This window comes from Diospyros lotus, chromosome 2 (genome assembly GCF_014633365.1).
Source record: "Diospyros lotus cultivar Yz01 chromosome 2, ASM1463336v1, whole genome shotgun sequence".
Lineage (NCBI taxonomy): Eukaryota > Viridiplantae > Streptophyta > Magnoliopsida > Ericales > Ebenaceae > Diospyros > Diospyros lotus.
Window position 1 is genome coordinate 46,323,123 of NC_068339.1, and position 23,274 is coordinate 46,346,396.

The following is a 23,274-nucleotide window of genomic DNA, read 5'->3' on the forward strand; positions in this document are numbered from 1 at the left end:
TAATAACTAAAATTGAAACATACATATATTGACTATTAAGATATAGACGTTTACGTCGCCAAATATTTGATATCAAAAATTTTCAAATAAAAAAATAATTATTACAAACCATATATATTGTGAATCAATTATTTAAATAAGTAGACATCTCTTTATTCATGAAACTTCTCATTTCTCTTGAAAGTATTTGGACTACCTAATATATCGAATAACCAATAAACGATAATAACACTTAATGACACTCTCAAAATTAGTTTTCATATGTATGCATAATCATGATTTACCTATACACGCTTTATGACCAAGGGGTTGCAAATGTAACCAATTCATGTGTCAACTGAACCTAATATCATAGTTCGAGCTAACTAACATTATTTACTTATTTATAAAAAAAAATATAGCATTCTTGTATAAGTCACTAGGTCATAATGAAATTATATGATTATGTACAGGCGCGGATCTACACGTGAGCTATGGGACATCAGCACAGGACAGTCCATAATTAAAATTAACTTTTTATAATAAATTAGTCCAAAAAAAATTACAATCTACCCTAAAATCTGTGATATACAGTTCTACATGTAAAAAAAAAAAATTCAATCTCCCCCTACATAAATTTCTAGATCCGCCCCTGACTATGTATATATGTTCAGTGACATTAAATCAAGATTTAATGCATTTAACATGAACCTTTAAATCTATGCATTTATACTCCAATAATTTGCGGCATACATGAAATTTCATAAAGTAAAATACTGGATAAAATGTTGAATAATTGGTAACATATGCAATAAATAATACTAAGTTATAGGGTGTCCGTAAAATTTAAATGAAATCTGAAGGGATAAGGGAAATTTTTAAAGTTTATTTGGGTAAAAATGTAATAAAACAGAAGTTTTGGTGTGAAATAGAATTCAATATTTTCCGAATATTACGCACGCCTCCCATGAGTTTTCCTGAAATTGCACGCGCGCCCTCCTTCTTCTCTGGGATGCAACGGCCACCCTCAAAACAAAGTTTTTAGCCTTCGCCGACCACTGAAATCGACTTTTCACTGTCTTCCTAACACCTTTTCATCAGCGACCTACTTTGCTTTGGTAGTAGACTGGTTTTTCTGGTTAACTTGAATTTCTTCATCTCGTCTTGGTTTCTCTCTCGCTCTTCCTTCCCAACACTCACAACTTCCTCCATTATTTCTTTAAAATCGAAGAATAAACTTGTTATTTATAAGCAAAGCTCTCTTTTTTGTCTTATACTCTGTCAACTCTAAAAATAAAATCCTCCCGAATCCGGCCACTGTCACCATTCCCAATCATCCTCGTTGTTCGAATGCTTGATTAGTAGCAATTTTGCATCGATTTTTTCAGTGAAGCATCCATCAATTCTTGCCATTTTTATTTAATTTGACTGGTTTTCTCCCAAAGTTATTCCCTTTTGGTTTAATATAAACGAGATTGGATCAAATCCTACAAAGATTTGATCGTTCTATGGCTTTAACCGATTGTTGCTAGGTCTACTTTTATTTTTTTTTGGTCACATGTTTCTTTAATTAATGGCTTTCGATTTCTCATTTTTTTGTGATCAAAATTTTGTATTGAAATCTTAGTGGACCGTATCAACCCATTCTTGACTCTTGCCCCATGGCCTAGTCTCTGACCCCCAGCCCAAGCCTGATCTCAACCCTAGGCTCGTGGCCCAATCCTAACCCTACACTAGCTTATAATAGCATCATTGTAGTTGCACGCTAGATATTTTTGTATTCGCTCAAGATCGCATCCTCATTTATGGCTGATCTCATTCTCATTAATGATAAATGTCATCCACATTAATGGTAGTCTCATCAGCACCATGCAACCATCAAAAAGCTCTGACGCTAGATGTCTAGTTCTATTACCCTGCAAACGCACGACGCATACATACAAGAGGGTCTCTTCTCTTTTTATATAAATCAGCTCCCCTTGTATATTCTTTTTCTAACCTACTGGCACTCCGTTATTTTACTCTCTTACTCACTTGAGCGTCAGAGTACTTGCAGGTATCAGCTATCCCTTGATGGGCAGATCGTCGAAGTCCATTCCTTGCTATTGTGAGCTCACGTTCGACAATACCTTTGGACTAGAAATAATACATAGAATCGCTATTCTTTCATGGACTTCGAGTTCCATTTGTCAATTTGTTCTGATGAAAGAATGATCATTCTAAAATCAAGTTCAAAGTAGGTACCATAAACTAGATTAGTACTTCCAACATATTTTTTTGTCAATTTTGGTACTTGATATCATAGACTTGTTAATCAAATTTGAGAGTCAAAAACCTTGTTAAACTCCTAGTAACTGCTGCTTCAAAAGCCCTTTATTAGTTTACTTTATTTAGACCCATTCATATTTTATTCGAGCTTAAAGTTAGATTGGCAATTTAATTATCTTACGTTGATTCTAACTATGAATGTGAATATCTCTTGATTCATTCAATATTTTTCAATAAAACCAAATCTCACAGATCTGCCTCAATTCCAATTGAAACCCAATAATAAACTCGGGCCAATTTAATTTGAGCGCTTAAATTTTGTTCATCCAAAATGAGTTCCTTGACTTCATGAAAAAGAACTCATTTAGCAATTTGAAAAAATTACTCATTAAATCCTATTTTTTTATAAACTTACTTTTGGTTCTCAGAAAATTCTTCTCAAAGTTTGATAATTTCTGTGTCTAATTATCCCTAGATCCCCTCTTAAATCTAAATTAATTTTAAATTTATATTTAATATCTAAGAAATTTTTTTAAAGACTTAAAATATTACAAAATGAGGTAAGTGCCATTCTTAAAAACACAAAGATAATCTGTACAATTTAAGAAAACCTTGGGGATAATCCATTAAATTGAGGGTGCTTCCTGCAGGCAGATTTTTTGTAAAACAATTTTGAAATCAACACATTAAGTGTCTTATTTGAAAGTTAAATAAATAATTTCAGAACCAGCAAACTAGTTTTCAAATTGTAAAACCAAACCCTAAAGGTTCCCTCACTTATATCAATAATTCCCTTGAATCAATAGAAAAATTTAGCCAAAAAAGAAAAAGATAAATCATTTTATAAGAATTGCTTCTTTTATTTTCTTCTGACTAGTAGTGGTCTGTAACCTAATCATTAATCCCAGCTAGACTTGCAATTTCAACCATTCTACTTATCCTCTTTATTTTCCAGGAAAAACACAGAATCAATCAGGAGCAGATAGAAGAAAGGAGGAGATCACAACAATAGATAGGGTGGGTAATCATATATTGTGCAAATAGAATATATATAGAGATACATTACTCTTTCTTATAATTGCTAATATTTTTGTGTCTCCACAATAGTTCAATATCTTCTGATATACATCACACAAAGTCTAGTCCAAATGAAGATGAACAAAGAATGCTTTTGACTACCAAAATCACGGATGATCTGCCAATTGGCAATTTCCCCCTTAACATGATATACAAACTTTGACATTCTAACACAACTACTAGAAATATCTGGCTAAATCATGAGCAAGGTAAGGCATCACAATATGAATTGAAGATATGCAAAGAGACATGATCGTTGCCTACCTCAACAACCTGCTATCCGTAAATATATATATAGAGAGAGATATATCCTTTTCAGCCAGTTGGACATGTTACCACCAAACAACCAGGAGCTCAGTCTTCTTCTCAGAGAGAGATATATATCCTTTTCAGCCAGTTGGACATGTTACCACCAAACAACCAGGAGCTCAGTCTTCTTCTCAGAGAGAGTTATCTCGGCTTTGAGTCGCTTCCCTTGCTCCGAAATGGAGGCAAAGAAAAGAATGATCTCGGGGCTGCACAATTTGGGTCCAAGCACAGGAAAGCCAACATCAAAAGATGGTAAACTCGTTTCTTCAACAAAATTCAATAGGATGAAGCATTAAAACAATGACAGAAAACCTAGTCAAACACACTGAATATGACTGGTTAATGGTTTAATTGTTCTTACCGTACATAGTAGTCGTTTACAGCTCAAGGGTAGAAATTTTAGAACCATAGCATATTTAGGACCGACCCAAGACAAGTGAGCTTATGCATACAAATTATACACAATCACTTAAATGTTTAGAGAGGAAACGGCAGAAAGTGGAACCTTGGGGATAACAGCAAATTTACTTGTTTACATACACATGTGCTTAAGTGAGCGCAAAAGCATGTGGAGATTCAAAGAGTACCACCATATTTTTAACAAGCAGCAGAGAATTTCAACCTTATCCCCTTCTCCTTGACCTTCAAAAAGAGATCTACAACCTTTATACAAGCTGACCAATCCACAGTCCAATCTATATCCAACCCAAATTTTCAATAAAGCGCATCCCCCCATTGCAAGAGTCTCCCGCTCTGAGGATAGTGGAAGGTTTCTTTCTATGGAGCCTTACCCTTAATTTGCAAAAACACTGTTTCCATAATTCTAATTCGTGAGTCACAAAGGAACAACATTACCATTGCTACCAAGGCTCACCCTAAGTCCGAACTTTCAAGTTTCAATATTTAAGAAAATATGTAGGTGTTAACAATGTTGGTCAGGTTTTCACTAAAAATGAATACATCATCTACTTACCTTCAATGCAAACAGTGTTGACCAAGGAAAGATTGAAGAAATAATTCTCCACGCTTTGAGAGGATCGAGGGAGGGTTGTTTAAAAATCATTTAAAACAAAAAGAACATTTTACAGACAACTAATGAGACCAACATCGTTATATGGTATAAAATGTTTGGCAATTAATTACCTACATGTGCAAAATATGAGTATAACATATATGAATATATTATAATAGACATGCAATCATATAAGAAAAAATGAAACTAAAAAAACATTATATGTAACAAAGCTGGTGTGTTGGCAATTAAAATTTAAAAATAAGATGTAAGAGAAACAATAGGGAGGCCTAAGAGTGAACCTGATGAAAAACTCTAAAGCAAAATAAGCGATAGACAGATAATTGGCTAGCTATAATCCATGCAGCCTAACCCACTAGAGTTTGGTAGGGGGAGTGTAAACATGAAACAACTTATCTATCTCTGATACACTGAATCTTGCCTAGCTGATTCTGTGATATCTCATTTTGAGCCTTCATGTAGAGAGGTTGTGGTGTAAAACAACTTAGGAAGGCTTTAGATAATGGTGCACGTGTGTAATGTGGAGCATTTGAAAGAAAAATGGACATTTCAAGGATAAGGCCAATTGATTAACAAACTTAACTTCGTTCTATAACTTGTATAATTATCTACACCTCAGGGATGGGATGTAACATTTTTTATATATAGTATGTGAACAGTGGTGGCGTTCCTCTCCAGCTTCTCCCGCATGTTAAAGAAAATATCCAAACCTCAATCAACAAGTGATGCTGCAGCCATCTGATTCAGTTTAGGATTTTTCCTTCTTGAGGCAGTGTACACTTGAGTTCTATTCAACCTTTCATAGCTATAGGGTGACTTGAAGGATAGAAGAACTTATTATCTTCTGTTAGATAGCAGTCTATCAGTTCACATTTAAGGTCAATCAATAATCCCAATGATCTATTCTACTATACAATAATTGCCATCTTGTAGCACCACAATGACGCTGATTTTCCAACAAAACCCCCGATTTCCTGACAGTTAGGTAGTCTATAGTAGTGAAGCTCATTGGTCACTATTCCTGATACTGAATAGAGGCTGGCCTTACCAATTTGTCACCCCATTTTTTCCATAATCAGAACTGTGAGTTTGATGGTGAAGGCTCAATGTTCTAACAGCTAATTAATGCGGTACTAAACAGAGAATAAAGCATGTAAACCATTGAACATCCTCCACTTAACTTCCAAGGATGAGATAGGACAGATTGAAGAGGTTAAGATTATAAAGACAATGACCTCCCAACCAGCATGAAATACATCAACAAATATTGATAAGCATCAGCACGAGATATTTGTGGCCCAACTGGCATTTTTCTTGGTGAAAAATCACTGGTATCCCAAGTAAGCAGATCATCAAATGGAGACACTGAGGAAGAAAAAAAAGGTCAGGAAGCTGTTATCTTATGAGGTGGTGAGCAAGAAACGGTCACAGGGCAGTCCACTGAAGCAAGCTTATATCTTGATGATGATAGTGGTTTTGAGTTGTCATTTGGTTGTTTAAATTCTTGTACTCACCAAAAGTTTGAGCCACAGTTCAAGCTCTTGCAGGCTCAAGCATTTAAGAGATATTGACCACGAGACCTCCTCAATTGAGGAGGACCTTGATGGACTTGAAGAGACTTAACAGATCATTATCACAAAACCTCAAGGTCCTCAATGCATAGGATCATAAAACCCATAAGTTAAAAGGTGAAGATTTGGAGCAACCATGGTCTTTCTAGGAGGCAGCTAACCATTCACAACAACAATAAAGATTGGCTGGATTACTTTACACCCATAAATTGGGGACCCAACTGGAAAAGACAAACACTGGTACAAAAAAGTTCACATAACTTCAAGAATTTTCAGAGGTTTGACAGGATAAGGAGCCCTTAGTAAACCAGAATGACTACTGCATACACACGTTTGTAAAGGCTGGGAAGGGTTAGTAGAATTTCATGAAGAAACTGCTTAAGAGAAGCCTATAAAGTCTCCTTTTTGTGGTCGTACTCTTAATGGTGGTATGACTGCTTTCAGGAGAACCCCATTACATAGACAGGATCAAATTCTGATATTACTAGTATTAGACATTATTTCTAAATAACAAAAGAAAGATATGATTTGCCAGCAGGAAATCAACCTAAAACCCGACTTTCAATACACAAGTTGATAAGTAGAAATCTATACACCACTTACCTAATAACTAAATGGGATTGTTGCAGCAGAGTCAAATCCTAGGTTGTGAATACAAAATTAAAGAAGCCACCCCCAACTTTCTATCGTTTTAGTTTGACACAACCGGAAAGTGCATTAGGGATGTTAAGTGATCCATGCATTTTCCTTACATAAAGACATTACTTTACTGCTAATACAAAAATTCAAAAATTAATGTTCATAATCAGTCACCTTTAATAGAACTTCCAGACAAATGATCCTCCCTCAGTTTAAAGTTCACTGGAGGTGCCGGGATAGAACTGTGCAAGGCTTGAACTGCAAGAAGAAAGAAACATCTTGTTGCTCACTAATCCAGCATACATCACCCTCAATAAAATACATTGATCATAAGAAGAGAAGAACAAGTGTGCCAACAAACTGATAAAGACTTTTAACCAACCAAAGCATATTCTTTTACGTCACCACCAAACCTTAATCTCACTGGTGAGATAAGCTAAATGGATTCTAACTCATCATCTCTATCCATGACCATATTGTCTTCTCAGCAGAAATTTTTTCTGGTTCAAATATGGAGTGAAAATAATTTTGTAAATTTGGGTTGAACGAGAAAACTGTTATATGCATTGAAAATTGGAGGAGAAAAAGAAATAAATCAGAAAGTCGGTGGTTTTCCATACCCATCCAGCACTTCTATAAATCATGTTTTTTGGTCACTCCTTGTCTATAAATGACCAACAAGTAGCATGAAAAGGGCATCCCTACACCCTAGTGCGCAAGGCCCCCTGAATATAATCCACTGATAATTGACGAGCAGTCATATGACATCACCAAATAGACACTAACCAAGCAAGACAAAACTAAAACATCTAAGAATTTTGCCCCCCAGTGCCCAAAACCTCAAGAGGGCAGGGATCAGGGAAGACTGAGCAATTCTACAGTCCCTACAATGTGTTTGTCCAAAATCAACTCACAGATTTGTGGACACCAACATCAGGCAGAAATTACAGGGTAAGAGAGCGCCTATAAATGTCTGAAACATATTAAAATATCTAGCCCATGTAGCTTTTCCATGCTCAATTATCTTATCCTGCCACAAGTTCAGGCTGAAATTCCAGGAGAGTGCCTATATACGTCTGAAACATATTAAAATATCTTAGCCACTCTAGCTTTCAACATTCAATTATTTATCCCTGCCACTGAAGGTAAGTTACACATACTTGACAAGTTACAGGGAGAACAGCATAAATTATATAACAATTAAAAAGTGACAACCCTCATGCACTGGATTACAAGTCAGTCGATGAAAATCTTAGGCTTGCTAATAGGGATTGGAATGCGTTGGATTTCACCAGCATATTATTAAATTAAATTCAAAAAGTCAAGGAAAAAGTAGGCAGTGATTTCTGGAAAAGTTTAGTTCAAATATGTAAAAGAACACTTGATTTGATGTTAAGGATGAAATTTAATTAAATTTACTACTGAATTTCGTCAAAGAACAATAAGTAATAACAAAGTAAAAAGCAGTCACCTTGTTCACTGTAAAACTCGCTCTCATTGAAGCTATCATCAGAAGGATGACCTTGAGAGAATCCCATTCTCGACTTCCTCAGATCTTCTGATGACCGATTGGCTGGATCTCGCCCATCTTCAGTATCATCATCTCCTTCAGAAGTAGTAGCAGAAATCAAGTCAACCATACATTCATTGCCACGGCTTTTCCGACCAAATTTTAGCAAGCGTTTAAATCCTTTTCTCACATCCTTGCGAGAATTAGTATGGGAAGAATTAGAGACAAGAACAGGTTTCTGAGCACTTCCCCATTTCTTTCTCATTCGAGCTGCATCAACCTCCGCTTGATTTAGAGAATGTGAATTCCAGGATGCAGGGCTTCCCATTGGAGAGTCGGCAGAGGCATCAACATCAGAAGTCTCATGTGCATAAGAAAATGCATGTTGCACTCGAGAATTCCATGACACAGGGCTTTCAGCAGGTGAATCTTGCACAAAACCAACAGGTTGAAAGTTTGAAGGAATGGCAGTAGGCAATTCAGCCACAAAAGATGGGTCACCTTGGGAAAAAGATCTTACATCACCACTTTCAGACCCAGAATTAACCAACTTATCAGATTCCTGGCTTAGTCTTGATTTCTCATTATCTGTCTTAGCCTGATCTTCAATAGCTGTGAGTTCAGACTCTTCCTCCTCTTCATCCTTTACAGCATCTTCTGACTCCTCTGGCTCAAAGACCACCTCATCTGACTCTTCTTCAATGTTCATAGACTTGGATGCCATTGAAGCCTTCATCTTTGTTATAACAGCTCCAGCACCAGGACCTATTCCATTACCCTTCCTGAGGAAAGGCTTTGACTCCACATTCTTTGGGAACTTACCATAGAGATTATGCTGAGTTTGCTCTGCATCAAATTTTAACGGTGTCAAAACAACACCTTCTGAATCTAGAGAGGGTGAGTCCTTAAATTCAGCAGGACTTGCTGAGCTTTTCCTTACAGACTGTGATCTTCGCTGTTTCTCTTCACTGACAAGGGAAATCTCTTCACTGTTGAACTTGCTGCGAGCATAGTTTCTTGCTTGTGCACGAGTTGTTTTGCTAGCTCCCACAGAAGGCTTTGTGTTTTCTTTTCTCAAATCTGAGAAGTTGGGGACTGACTGTGCAAGAGGATTTTCAGACTGCACTCTTCGTCTCCCAGAACCAGAGTTGGAAGCTTTTACAGCTGACCTCACTGCCGGAACTGCTGACGTGCGGGTGGTGGAAGCGGACAGACTTTTACTGGTCAAAAGCTTCTTAGACTGTATGCTTTTAGAAGTAGTGTCCCCCAAAGATGTCTCAGTGCCAAATGGTAACTGTTGTGAAAATTCTGACAGATCTTCATCTTCACTCTGCAGAAGATCTATTGGGTGCTGCAGAAGGGAAAACCCTTTCAATTGTCAGTTAAAAACATTAAAAAAGAAACTTGGGTTTCATTCTTATTATCTAAATCTACAGGTCACTTGTGTTACTTTCTCCCCAGAAAGATGCAGAATACCTGCTCCTTTTTCATAGATGAGCGAGGATTGAAAGATCTGAATCTCTCTGCACGTCTACGAGCACTAACTGCCGCTTGTCCATCAGCAGGTCCTGAGAATTTGGCCTTCATCTCTGCTTTACTTCGCTCGAAGCTTTCCTGCATGGCCCTCATCTTGGCCTCCTTTTCCGCCCTTTTAGAACCCCACTCCTCCCTAAGTTTTGCATCTCTTCTCTGCATATACCTTTCATAGAATTTTCCTCTAGAATCATCTGAAACACCAAGCTCAGGAAAATTCTGCTTCAGAGAATCACCATAGTTTGGAGTATCTGCCATTTTTACCAGTGGGCTAACCCCAAATATTGAATCATTGCTGGCACCTCTCAAAGGTTCAGGCACTGAATTCTTGTCAGGCACTTGTGCCGGAGGAATCTCTACTTGTGGTTTTCTGTAGGGTAAACTTGCTGCTTGTTCCATCTGCATGTCAACAGGCTTGTTTCTTCTTGCAGAACTGGATTGCTCCCCAGGAACCCGAAGCTTATGCTCTGCAAAAAGTTTCTCAAGCTCATTTGCTTTCATTTTCAGCTCATCATTGAGGTCTTGGTTTCCTTTGGACTGCCTTACCCTCTGAACTTGCTCTGTTGAACCAGTTGAAAACATACCAAAAGCCTCCTGACCTTCCGAAACTATTTGGCCAGATAAAGCTGGCCTGCTGTTCCTGGAATCAGAACTGTTTTCTTCCCTCCTAGCTTGTGACTTCTTATTCTGTTCAGGAGCAGAAACCTGTCGCTGGAACTTCATTTTTTGAAGCCCAGAGTCCTCTGCTTTTGTTGTGAAATCAAAGGGTTGCTTCTCGGAAGACCCTAAATCTCTCTTCACCACTCCATCTACTTCTCCAGTACATGTGACGGACTGACGCTGCGAAGCTAATGAATCAGTATCAATCCCTTTATGCTCAGCAGCAGAGAGTTCACCAAATTTGACTCCAGAGCCATCTTCCAAATGCCCAGAGTCTGCAGTTGTCCAAGGAGATGCCCTAAAATTAGACGCTGATTGACCTTTTGATCCAGCACCTTCCACTCTAAACTGGGTCTGCGGAACAGCACGATCTTTCTTTCCAGCAATCTGTGTGTCAGAAGAAGTTTGGTCCTTGGCAAAATAAGCCTTGTCACTTATTTGGTTGGTAAAACCAATATCCTCTGCTCTAACGACAGGAAAGGATTTGGATTGCAATTGAGATATCACCTGATCGCTCAAAGTATCATCCTCCCGGAGAAATGACCTTGACTGGGTCCGGGTCTTACTACGTGTTTGATTTTTCCAGTCATCAATCTCAACTCTTTGCAAAGAAGTAGTCAACTTAGTGGAGCCAGAAGCATCTTCTGACCGGCCAGAAGAAACTATACGAGGGGTTCCAGTATTCAACCCCACCTTTGTGTGGCTGTCCCCCTCTTGCTTTGACCCACTATCACCAGCGCTACATATAACACTCTTTAACTCAGGCTTATCAGAAGCCGGCGTGTCGTTGAATGGCTTGTGCTCCTCAGACTTGGTTTGAGGAACCAAAGAAGAAGAAGAAGGCGGCGTCAACAAAGGGCTCTCAACGTCCTTCTTATCAACGCTCAAATCAATACTCATGTCACTGGCCCCACTCCATCTCCTCAGCACTGCCTTCTCAACTGCCGCGGGGGCGGAAGACACATCAGAAGACAATCTCCTAAGTTCAGCAGACTTCCCAACGACGGGCTTGCCACCACTGCCAGAACTCTCCTTCTGTTTGTTCTCAAAGAGGTTGATCCGGTCCTGAACGCTAAGACGCCTTGCGGGCTGAGCGGGCTGAGGCTGAGGCGATTCCCCCTGGTTCACGCTCTGGTCTTTCTTCCCTTTCTCGCCACCCTCCTCGCTTTCCCTAGCCTCGTCTCGGTTGACGTCGGCGCTCGGCTCCCTACTGTGATGTCCTCCTACGGGGAAGGTGACAGAGGAGAGCCTTCTTGAGTGCTGCTGCCACGTGGAGGGTTTAGATTGGTCCTGGTATTGAGATACATCTGGGTCGTCGCCGGTCGAGTGTTTGCTTTCGGCAGGGTCTTCGTCATCGATTGACATGTCCGAGCCGCACGACGATCGGACGGCTCGATCGTCCGCTCTGGCCTTCCATGGGCCAATCAGGTCCGGCCGCCTCTCGCACAGCGAAATGAATTTAATGCATGCTTCGCTGCATCAAAATAAGATCATACGCATGATCAGTACAATGCACCAAAAATACTCTTTTCTTTTTTTCCATTTCTGCCCAAACAAACCACATCAACTCCGACAACTCCATACATTGTGATAGAATTTACCCCCTTTCTCTTTCGTTAATATTCAGAATGAAATTTTATTATAGTTTTTTTCTAAATTTGGAAACCAAATATATAACATACCAGATGGGCGAGAGAGAAGGGGACCAGAAATGCAGCCAAATAGACTGAATCTTCTAAAAGAGAGAATATTAAAAGGCGAGATAGCCCTTTTTAACCCAAAAAAGGTGTACCTTATTGCTGCACTAATTAACCACTAAAGGTCAAGAGCCCAAATCATAGCATCAAATTTGGGGACATTCTTTTGCGGGTACAAAGTACATTTCAAGAATGAAACCTAACCAATTGAATCATTAAAAATAGATTATCATAATACAACAAATATAAATCAAATGAACCCAACAAGAAAGAATTGAAGTTCCAAGGCAATTTGGGCCAAATGTTAATATCATAATATGAAATATACAATCGCTAGATCCAATGTATGATCAAAGTAGATGGCAATGCAATGAGGTTATTTTTGCATTTGGCTGAAGCGGCTAAGCAGAGTGAACCAAAGCTTACCATCACTTCTCTCAACAAATAAGACCTGCCATTTGATAGAACCCACCACGAAGAAGAGACCAAGAGGAATATTAGGAATTTAGGATACTAATGCGTGGCCTGGCCTCAAATATGCAGGACCAAAACCAACTTAGGCCCCCAGATTCCCGTTCTTTCCTTTTTTGAAACCCTTCTACGTGCACAACTGATTGTTACAGTCAAACCTCTAATGCGGACCGAGAGTTATAGGAATATACAAGTTGAGGTTTCGTTTTCTGTACAGCTTAGCAGGTGATTAGCTTCATAAATCAGCAAGATGTTAGGTGGAAGTAGCATCTCCCATCAGCAGTATTTTTTATTTCCTTTTTCTTCCTTGTTTTCTTATTTTTTACTTCATATGCTCCATGTGGCAAAATTAAAACAAAGAAAATGTCTAAACCAAGAAGAAGACAACAGAGCCAGGAGTTGCCAACGAAGATGATACAAAAATGGGGAGAGAGAGATGGAAGATCTTAAGGCATTGGGGCGTAAAGGCAGACAGGTTGTCTAGTTTCCTCAAATGATCTTGTTATTTTAATGCTCTTACTTAGTTCCTCCCAAAATACTCAATCAGTGGGGGCCAAGGCCAACATCTTTAATCTAGCATTAATCCAATCCTAGAAGAAATACGGCCCACTTGAAAGGTGAATCATCTCGTTCTCCTGCCAACCCTGGATCAACATAGTTTTTCATCAAGAACGGAAACCTCGGCCCAGAACTAATCACCCGTCCTCACTATTGTTCTTACTTGTTATGCTTCCAACACAACAAAGATATTCAAGCATGCTTCAGGTTAATGTTGAATAGCAAACTGCTTGCACTATTTGCCAGCAAATAGCATGGGCATCCAGTGATGAACGATGATCTTAGCAATTTTTTTCCGTTTCTTTTTATAAAGAATGATGATCATTGCAACCTGCCACTCTATTACCATTAGTTTATCATCATAGTGAACAGAAGCTCAAAATGCGGAAGGGAAGAAGAGAAAATTATGTCCAGCATGGAGACACGCCCACCCCACAACAGGCTAAGTCTATTAGATAAAGTGTTGCTGGGGGTGGAGGAGTTGACGGATCTTGAATGCATTAGGGAGAACTAGGGCTGGAAATGGTAGTGTTAAGAAAGGGTTTTCAGATTTCTTACCTTAGGCGGCTGGCTCCAAACTGATCTGCAAACAGTTCGAGTTCCAAGACTGTCTCAGGGTTAAACCCAGCAGCTGCTGCCCGAGCACAAGCTGTTGTTAAGTCCTGCCTTACAGTAGCAAGCCGTACATCGATGGCTCTTAGAAGTTCCTTCCTGCATAAATGAAGAAAAAGACGAAGAACAGGAGAGCGAGTGAGAACAGTTGGAAGTGGTCATTCAACACATTAGGCACAAGACATACAGAAAGGTCAATACAAAATCCCTGTTCTCTTTTTTTTTTTTTTTTTTTTGGGGGGGGGGGGGGGCGGGGGTTGTGAAAGACAATAATCTCCCTCAAGAGACCAAAAAATAAACATGGTTACGCGTATCTTTTTTATATCTAAGCTCTATGCTACTTTTCAATGTCAACCAACCACTTCCATTTATGGATAGCAATTGACCTGGAAAAGCAAGATCCAACCTCCCATCAAAGGTTTAGGACTTACATAATATAGTTTTATATAGTTAGGGGTGGTTAAGAGGTCATTTGTAACCCAAAAATAGTTCGATCTTCAATATCTTTTATTTTTTGTTTTTTATACGCATATAGCAGACCCAAACTACTCAATTTAAGCCACATTGATGAGGAAGGGGGTAAGATGGGTTTCAGACCCATCTTCAGTACAGGTCATTGTATGGTGTAAGCTAAACTCATCTAAGACCCAAACATTGGCATCCCTACTTTCCTTGGATGCATGCTCATACCTAATCATTTGCTACTAATACTATTTCAGACTAGGTGATGCCAGCTTTGTACACCATAGTCAGGAGCTCACATTTAAATACCAATTCTGTACAACTAATACTTCTGTCAAGTCAATGCATACAAAGAGAGTGTGATGCTCAGGTTCCAAATATCCTATACCAATCTCTACAGGGAACTTTCAGAAGGCATCGTTAATCCTGTTGCCAACAAAAGATAGGCCGATCATTTTGAACCATTTTGCATGAGATGACTAACTCACTAAACTTTTAGAAGAAGACCAAAGCAACACATCAATGGCCTAACAAATAGGCAACAAAAATTTTATTTAATATTTGCACAACCTACTTTGCAGAGGCAAGCTTTGATAGCAACAGTAAGGTTGTTCAAATGTAACTAAAAAATCAAAATCAAGGGTTAAAGTTGTGAAAACAACCTGTTTAAAAAAAGGTAAGGATGTATACAAAAACACCCCTAACCCAACCCTCAAAAAGTAGGAAGCCTCATGCATCATTAGGACTTAGGAATCCCTTATTTGTAGATGCTATTTTGCATTAATGTGGTTTTAATACAAACGGCAAAAACAAAATGACAAACCACCATAAGCAATATGAGACGCACATACATAGAAATAGAATGAAATAAAGAGAAAAATAGAACTTGTACTTTGTTGCGTCAGCTGCTGCTGTGGCTCCATCTCCACCTAGATCAAAATTAAGATCCAATAACATTATTAGAGAACCAGTAACATGCGCAACTTAAATAAAAATATAGGTCACTGTATTAAATTTGAATTCTGAAATCATCAGAGAGATTTATAGACCCAGTGACCTAATAGAATGAAAGGAATCATATTGTCTTAAATAACAAAACAGATGTCGACACAATGTCTTCATCATCTTAACCAAGACGGGCAAATGCCATACAAATTAAGGAAAGACAGACAATATGCAACATAAAACAGTTGAACGAAATAACAAAGTTTACAACACATTTGTTCTTTATCAGTTGGAAATATGTTGCTGGAGGAAACCAATCAATCTTGACTCAAAACAAGAAATACTAAATATTCTAAAATCAAAATTTTTCTATAATTCTTTAAGAATACTGTGAGGGGCCAAACATTTGGAAGAATAATTTTGTAATGCTTAAAACAGCACAGAAACGTGAATAGTTGATTATACAAATCCCACCAAAAAAAAAGATGCATGCCAAAGGAAAGAGATGGGCTGACAAGATTTTCGGAAAGTTGTTAAATAATGACACGTATAGGATGTGATTGATGATGTCTCCACATGTAGTCAATCTGTATTCAATATAGAAGCGACACCTCTAAGTATTCATCATAATTGGCTTTGGATCAACAGTTTGTATGACAAATGAGAGAATAAGAAGACAACTCACCATGTGATCTTGAATCACCATATTGTAGGAGTGTTTATAAAGTTATGCCAATCTAAGAACAAGTCTATTGGCCAAACTAGTTGACGTGATTTATTTATCCCAACCAAGAGGAAGTGAGGAGCTCAAAAATTTGGAAACATATCCACTCAAGACGTTAAGCATAAAATACTAGAATTGTCTAAATTTTGAAGTGCTATGTTGTGCAAAAATCAATGAAAACATGGAGAAAAATAATAGCAGAAAGAAAAAGTTCATGATTGTAATGGTTTGGCCAACTGTGCCCACAATTTCACTAGATGAATTGTTTACAAACATTATATTGCACATCTATATGCTTAATCCTACCAGGCCTGACCAATTTCACTCTATTGCACTTATGCTGCCACTATGCTTCATTGCATCCATGGTCCTATTGGACTCAGCCCAATGTGACTGATACAAATCAACAAAAACAATAGAAAAAGAACATGATCTGAATGGTCTGACCAACTGTGCACGTTCAATTTCACAGATGAATTGTGTATACAAAGATCATATTACCTATCTATATACTCAATCCTAGCAGCCCTGATCAATTCTACTCTATGCCACTATGCTTCATTCTGGCCATGGACCTGTTGGACTGAGAGCCAAATGTCACTCTAATACAAGCCATTCTGTTTTCCATCCACTGTCCTAAACTTCACCTGGCTTATGGCATAACATGGCCTTGCCACTCGAGAATGAGTTCACTTGGCAGTATGATACTGCATACCCCAAATTTTCCAAGGAACGATTAAACCAGATAAGCTCATTACTCACTCCTCATTAAAACTAATCTTGGGTCAAATATATTTGTGCTTCCAATTCATAATGACCTCGTGGTTAAGACATTAATGGCAAAGGAAAATAAAAATGATTCACAACACCCATACCTCAGTTCAAACGAAACAAATAAGTAAATAAATCCATTCCTTCGTACAGATTCTTTACCAGATATTTGCTATGTACCATAAACACTGCTAGCCCTCAATGAAATCATTGCAATCAATCAAGAAAATCAACAATAACTGCAAGAAGATGCTAACACACTCTGGTCTATTTTAGTCTGATCCCTCCCCCTTATCTTGATTAGCAATTAATAATTATGTACTTCCAGAACATTATGAAAACTTTGAATTATGTTGTTACAATTCCTAATATAAATACCTTCTAGCATCACTGTAATTCACTTCCAATTTAAATTGCATGCCACCTAAATAGATCCCATCTAGAAAAGTGGTAGTTACAGACTATGCAGCCACCAACCTATTATAGGGCCTTCAGCTATTTGGATATTTTGGAAAAATCTTAACTCCACTTCTGTATGATTTTCATAATCTAAAACATAAAAATTAGGAACACCGAGGTATTCAAATGTCCCTGTCATACCACAAGTCAACCTAGTAGCAAGGCTCAACCCTCAGAGGGATCTACAAGATTCTGATGAGATCCCTGATAGTTATCCAATTTTGTAACCCAATATCAATAGCTTTCAGTAATTAGTAATTACCAGCAAGGAACAAGAACAACCCAGGGCATTCGAGAGGCCCTCACTCTCCAGAATTTTCTACCCAAAAACCAGCCATCCTCTCTCTCTTCTTCTCAGCTATTTATACCTCTCCTCAGCTCCTCTTTAACCGAATTTCCCTGCACATGCTGATTATTCCCTCAGCATGTGGATTACAATTCTACCCCCCATGCGCACATGCTGGTTGTTACACCTGCATGTGCTGATTCCCTATTCTAACCTTCACGCTTGCTGCTGCTTGTGGGGTCTTTGGTAGGTCTGATACACCGGTGGCCTATCAGATTCTTTATGCCCATTAATTTAACACAAGCTGACAAAAACAATCTGCTGCAACTTCACGTATGTTGCAATGCTTAACAGTGTTACAGGGAGCATTAATCTGTAGAACAGTTTCCAGGAATGTGGTACATTGTGGGTCATGATACAGGGGTGAGTACGGTGTATATTAGCATGCTAATTTAGAGGGTAGGCTTAATTAATTCGTTATTTCAGGTAGTAGTATGTTTTATAGTTGTACTCGGTCCAAATTAGTTGGATTGATACTTTACTATTATAGAAGTTGATTTGTTTTGTTTTGAATTCTTTTCCACATTCTAGTACAACTTATGGAATGAAGAATCCTGCACAAACAAAGTTAGACTCGAATATAATTCAAAATGCAACAAAGTATACAAGAAAATGAGGTAGGCAAGCTTTCTTTCTGCTAATTCTCTTGGAAAATTATTCTAAGTTTCTTCCCTAGTTTTCAATTGTTTAAACTGAGCTCATGCACCGCTTGGGATCCACATTCTTGGGAATCCACATTTTGTTCCTCGCAATCTCAGGACACAAGAACCATGATCTAGAACGCAAGGGAAAAATTAGAAAGAGGGGAACTAACCAAAACTACGATAACATTCTCCACAGAGGATGCATCAAGCCAACCCATGGTTGGTATGACCTCTTCCTATGAATTGAGTTGTCGCGTGTTAGAACTTAGAACTAATATCAAGGTTGGTGCTCTTTAACTTGAAAATCAGTAATTTCATGCCATTTTGACAATTTCAAGCTAGCATTTCTTGTTAATGGTATAATGCCCTCATCTAAAAGCACCTTACACATTGAACTTTGGTTGACTATTCAAAGAACATTCTGTACAATCCCAAATAACTCAATCTTAGGGGACATTCATGCTATCTTAAATTTCTCGTGAAAGCATTAATTCATAATTTTGTTGACAACTCATTTATTTGATAGCAATGTTGAATATAATAAGAAACCAATCACATTGAGAATACCATAGAATGTGACTATAGGATTAACTGAGAAGGAAAAGAAACCAAGTTGACCACAAAAACCAAACAAGTGGAACTACCATCTAGAAGATTTACTTGATTCGTACTTCAAAAGGATGAGAAAGCATCAACTAATATGTTTCATATCACCAAGTAACACCATATTTTCAGCAGAGATCAAATCTTGGGGAAGGATCTAATTTTGAAGCATTATTTTGATTTTTCTTTTTCCCCTCCTTCAATCACCCCATTCAATTTTAACCTTCGCAATCCAAGACTTGGTAATGATTCCTCTACACCTACATAATACCATGTGCAGTCTCAACTTTTTTTTTACCAAAAAGGTTAGGTATACATAAGCAAAAATTTTCCAGAAGAACAGTTCCATCATTACTTTCTTCATGTGAATAAACTAGAAAAAGCTCTAAGCAAACTTTTTTTTTTCTTTTTCCCAGCTTTTAGAGTATTTTCTTCCTTTCTTGAAAAGATGCACGCTGAAACATGTCCAAATATTTAACAGATTCTTCAAAAGAACCAACTTGATTAAATGAAAACCACTTATTTATATTGCCAGCCAATTTAAGACAGTTTTTTCTGGAGATTTCATTTGGCATGCATGACATACTGTCCACATGCAAAGTAACAAAATTGCTATAGTCCTCCATTTTGATTCAACTAGTGTGTAATACCAAAAAGTGCAACCCTAAAACACTCCATTGCATATCCCTTGAATGACTTTCCCTTCCTATGAAATCTACGAGGATAATTTACTCAGACAAGTATTACCAACCAGTAATCCCTTGGTCAACTACTGATTCCAGAAGAATAGCCCAAAAAAAAAAAAAAAGAAGAAGAAAGATCCCTCGGAAAATACCGACACTAAAAATCACAGTATCATATATCTTATTCATCCTCTTTTGTCTTCTGTACACAGGCACCATATATCTTGCACTAAGCAATAAATACCAGGTAGCTTAACCACTTGTTATATGTATTACAATATCAATGAGCATAAGTAATGTTGCTTCTACTCCAAACTAAAATGCCTCTCTCTAGTTTTTTTGGTTGCAGGGTAACCAAACTAAGCGGAAATGAAAAAACTAAAAGCCAAAACTCTCCAAGAAGCACATGGAACTCAAAAGGTTAAAAGAACACTAAAAAATTGCTTTTGTAATTAAGTGAAATGATTTGATAACAATTAGTTGGCTGCAGAAGCATATCCCATTCAGCAGCCTAAGACTAAGGCAATGCCCCCTTGCTAATTAAGGTTCCTTTGTATTCTAAAGGAGCTCTTGACATGCCCGTGTCATCAGCTATCACATGTTCTTGAGTTTTAGCATGTTTTGTTTCAGTGATTTTGTAGATTAGGCAACTCAGGAACTGCAGATGTATTTATTATTGTGTTTCAGATTTTTGCTTGATAATGAGGTCTATTAGTTTTTATGTTACTGAGTTTCACCATGTTTTGTTTTAATGATGTTGTCAATTAGGCAAGTTAGGAGCATATCTTCTTGAGTCACCATACATCATGTCATGTCGCACATGTAGTTAGCAAGGCATTTGTTAATAAACTTTATTAATTGTTACTCTTGCTGGAATTGATTGGACAAATATAAAATTTCATAGGTATTCTTTGTTTAAGAAATTTCCTAGAGAGAAGTTTTAGAATTTTAGTACCTACTTGCTCCAACTAAAAAGGATTTCCTCAGTTTTATTTAGAAACTTCAATTTTTTTAACATACGTAACAATCATTTTTACTTATTATTGGTTTTACTTGCATTGGGATTTTTTCAGTCTATGACCAACGGCAACTGTACCATATTTAATTTGATGAACCTAACTCGTAAAATGTATTGTTGATTTTTTATCAACCCCTCATTTGATTCTTCTTCTGTTTTCACTTGTCTTGTCAAAATCTAGGATTCTGCAAGTTCCTGAAACTTTAATTTAACAATCCTGGAGTGATATTTATCCTAACCCCTTTGGAGATCATTACCCATTCCCAGTTGCTTCTATAACTCCAACCTAACCCACAAATAATTATAAGCATCACCTCAGCAAATAAGTAAATAGATACAGAATAGTGTTAGGATTCTAAGTAATACTTCATGAGTGGAGAACAAGTAAAATGTTAGCACCACATTCCACATAAAATTTCATTTATGCTGTGCTATCCTTCTCTCTCTGATAGGGATTACTATTGGGGATCAGATTTGTCATGTACAGAATAGTTCAAGGTGAAAGAGAAAAGTCAACTGCTCAAAGCCAAATGGAGAGGATGACACATACTCAATTTGTTAGAAAGCTGATCTCCCGCACCCTGAAATAGGAATTTAGCAAATTAGGAAAGAGAGAGAGATATAGAGAGATAAATTATACTACCAAAAAAGTGGAGGTATAAATACTTTTGGGGTTACCACCTGTGAATAGATTCTACGAGCTGCTTCTAACTGAGACATCTCAGCATCATATGTATTAACCAGTTCCAGAACCTCGGGCGTACTGACAAATCGCACAAACCTGAAGACGAACATTTCCAGTTTATATAGATGTTCAAATGGTGGAATAAAAGTGCAGGCCTTCAATTGGCAAAGGACAAAACCTCTCAAGTGTTCCTTTCGTGAACCATGTTTCAGCATTTTTACATCTTTCTACTTCAAGCTTAATTGACTGAACAGCAGAAGCCACCTGCTCTTTTGCAACTTTCAAATGAGTCACAAACGGCTTCACCAAGCCTGATGCAAGCTTTTCGGTGTTGCCAGCGCTGGAAACAAACAATTCACATCTGCCAAAAGAAGAGTAAAACCAAATAACATATCTACAGACAGAAATGAAATTGAGAACATACAGAATTAATCCAATGAATATCCCCACCTGGAACGCTTTGGTGACAGCTGGAACACAGCATAATCAAGAGGTGCATCGGATTTCATTTTCCTCCAACAATATTGACGCTATCTCTTGTCTGACTTCTCCGACATATAAGTATTAGCGCTTAATATTCCAGATCATGTAAATCTTTTATTAATTCAACCCCAGAACTGCAAAACCGCAATGACGATTAGTATCCGGATGTTCTAGGTTGCAACCAAAGAGAAGAATCAAGTTTCAAATCAAAATTCAAAAAAAAAAAAAAGTAAGATGAAACAAAACCACACTCAACTATTGATTGATCCATACAGGAAGCTATAATGCGAATTGCAAAAGCAAAAAAAAAAGAAAAAGAGAAAGAAAAACCTAGCTTGCAAAAAAGTGAAACTGAAATTCTACTGAACTGACAATGCCACCAAAACAAAATGACATTCCAAACAAGTCCAAATCAAAAAAAGGCCTCAGATCTGATTCCGCAACAACCAGAAAGACAACCGAAAATCGAAGAGCAATCAACTGAAAAACCCTAGCAAATTGAGTCACTCTAAATTGCAGAGAAATGCGAGAGGATCGTGGAAATCGAAGCCGACCTTGGCAAAGCCACTGCGGAGATCTCCAATTCTGGGGCCGGATTGTCCGATTCCGGTTCACATCCAGACCGACATTTCCATTCGTTCCCTGCTCCTATTATACTATTCCCCTTCTCCGCTTTTCCCAATTGGCCTTCTCGGGGTTTTGCCTTTTTCCGATTTACGGAAGCCCCGAGATGGACCGACTCTCAGAGCTGTCGTCGATGGTTTTTGCTTTACTCCTACTTTCTCTCTCTAGATTCAAGATACAGTAGAGAGAGAGCTTGGAGAGAATGCTTCAGACAAATGTTACTATAATTACTAAATTTCAAGTTCAAGATGAAAGGGAGACTCTGGTTTTGTATGTTTCATATTTACCAAAAGCTACCCGACCATGGTTGCTCCTCAAATTACCTTCATGCCCCGCCAATTCAAAAACCTTTTCCCCTTTCGCTCAGGCCGTGTTTGTTTGTCTTCACTTTTCTCCCGTAAAAATGGAACGCGGAAAATATAAATAAATATCACAAATTTCCAAACTATTTAATTTCGCCATACACGCCATAAGATTGTTTTGATTCGTTGAGATGTTGTTTTCAGCGTAAATAGTCACTATGTTGTTAATTCTTTTTCTGTTTGTTTGGATTGGGTCAATTTGCTTCTTTCAATTTTGTCATCGATCAATACATAGTCTTGGCTGAGACTATCTCAGCCTTCTAAAAACTTACGACCCTTTATTTCTCGGTCTGAGCAAGTCAATTAGGTGAGTCGTAGATCAAAAATTGAGACCTAACCCTTTCAATATATACAAATTTTCAATAGTCGCATAGGGACAGATTCGAACATATGGCCTTACAATAACTCAAACTCCTGAACGTATGTTATAAATCATCTACACTATCCTAAAGGATTAAAAGACATGAATTCAACTTGTAAATCTATTATTTGAATTTAAAATACTATTTAAACATTCAACTTTGATATTTTTATTGACACGTTGTATT

At 37.8% G+C, this 23,274-nt stretch overlaps 1 protein-coding gene across 3 annotated transcripts; it reads right to left on the reverse strand.

Moving 5' to 3' along the window:
• Positions 1-3,247: 3,247 nt before the first annotated feature.
• On the reverse strand, positions 3,248-22,603 carry LOC127794296 (uncharacterized). 3 transcript variants are annotated; one of them, XM_052325276.1, is made up of 11 exons: positions 22,295-22,603; positions 21,708-21,874; positions 21,436-21,618; positions 21,254-21,353; positions 21,123-21,153; positions 15,272-15,308; positions 13,864-14,016; positions 9,863-12,053; positions 8,348-9,737; positions 7,051-7,134; positions 3,248-3,839 (listed from the first exon to the last, which is right to left on the reverse strand). In XM_052325276.1, the coding sequence occupies exons 2-11, from the start codon at positions 21,764-21,766 to the stop codon at positions 3,775-3,777; spliced, it is 4,293 nt and encodes a 1,430-aa protein (XP_052181236.1). In that variant the 5' UTR covers positions 21,767-21,874; positions 22,295-22,603; the 3' UTR covers positions 3,248-3,774. The 3 variants fall into 3 exon arrangements, with proteins under 3 accessions (XP_052181236.1, XP_052181237.1, XP_052181238.1); XM_052325277.1 differs by lacking the exon at positions 7,051-7,134; XM_052325278.1 differs by lacking the exons at positions 13,864-14,016; positions 15,272-15,308; positions 21,123-21,153; ... (2 more) ...; positions 21,708-21,874; positions 22,295-22,603 and adding an exon at positions 12,703-12,878.
• Positions 22,604-23,274: the final 671 nt, after the last annotated feature.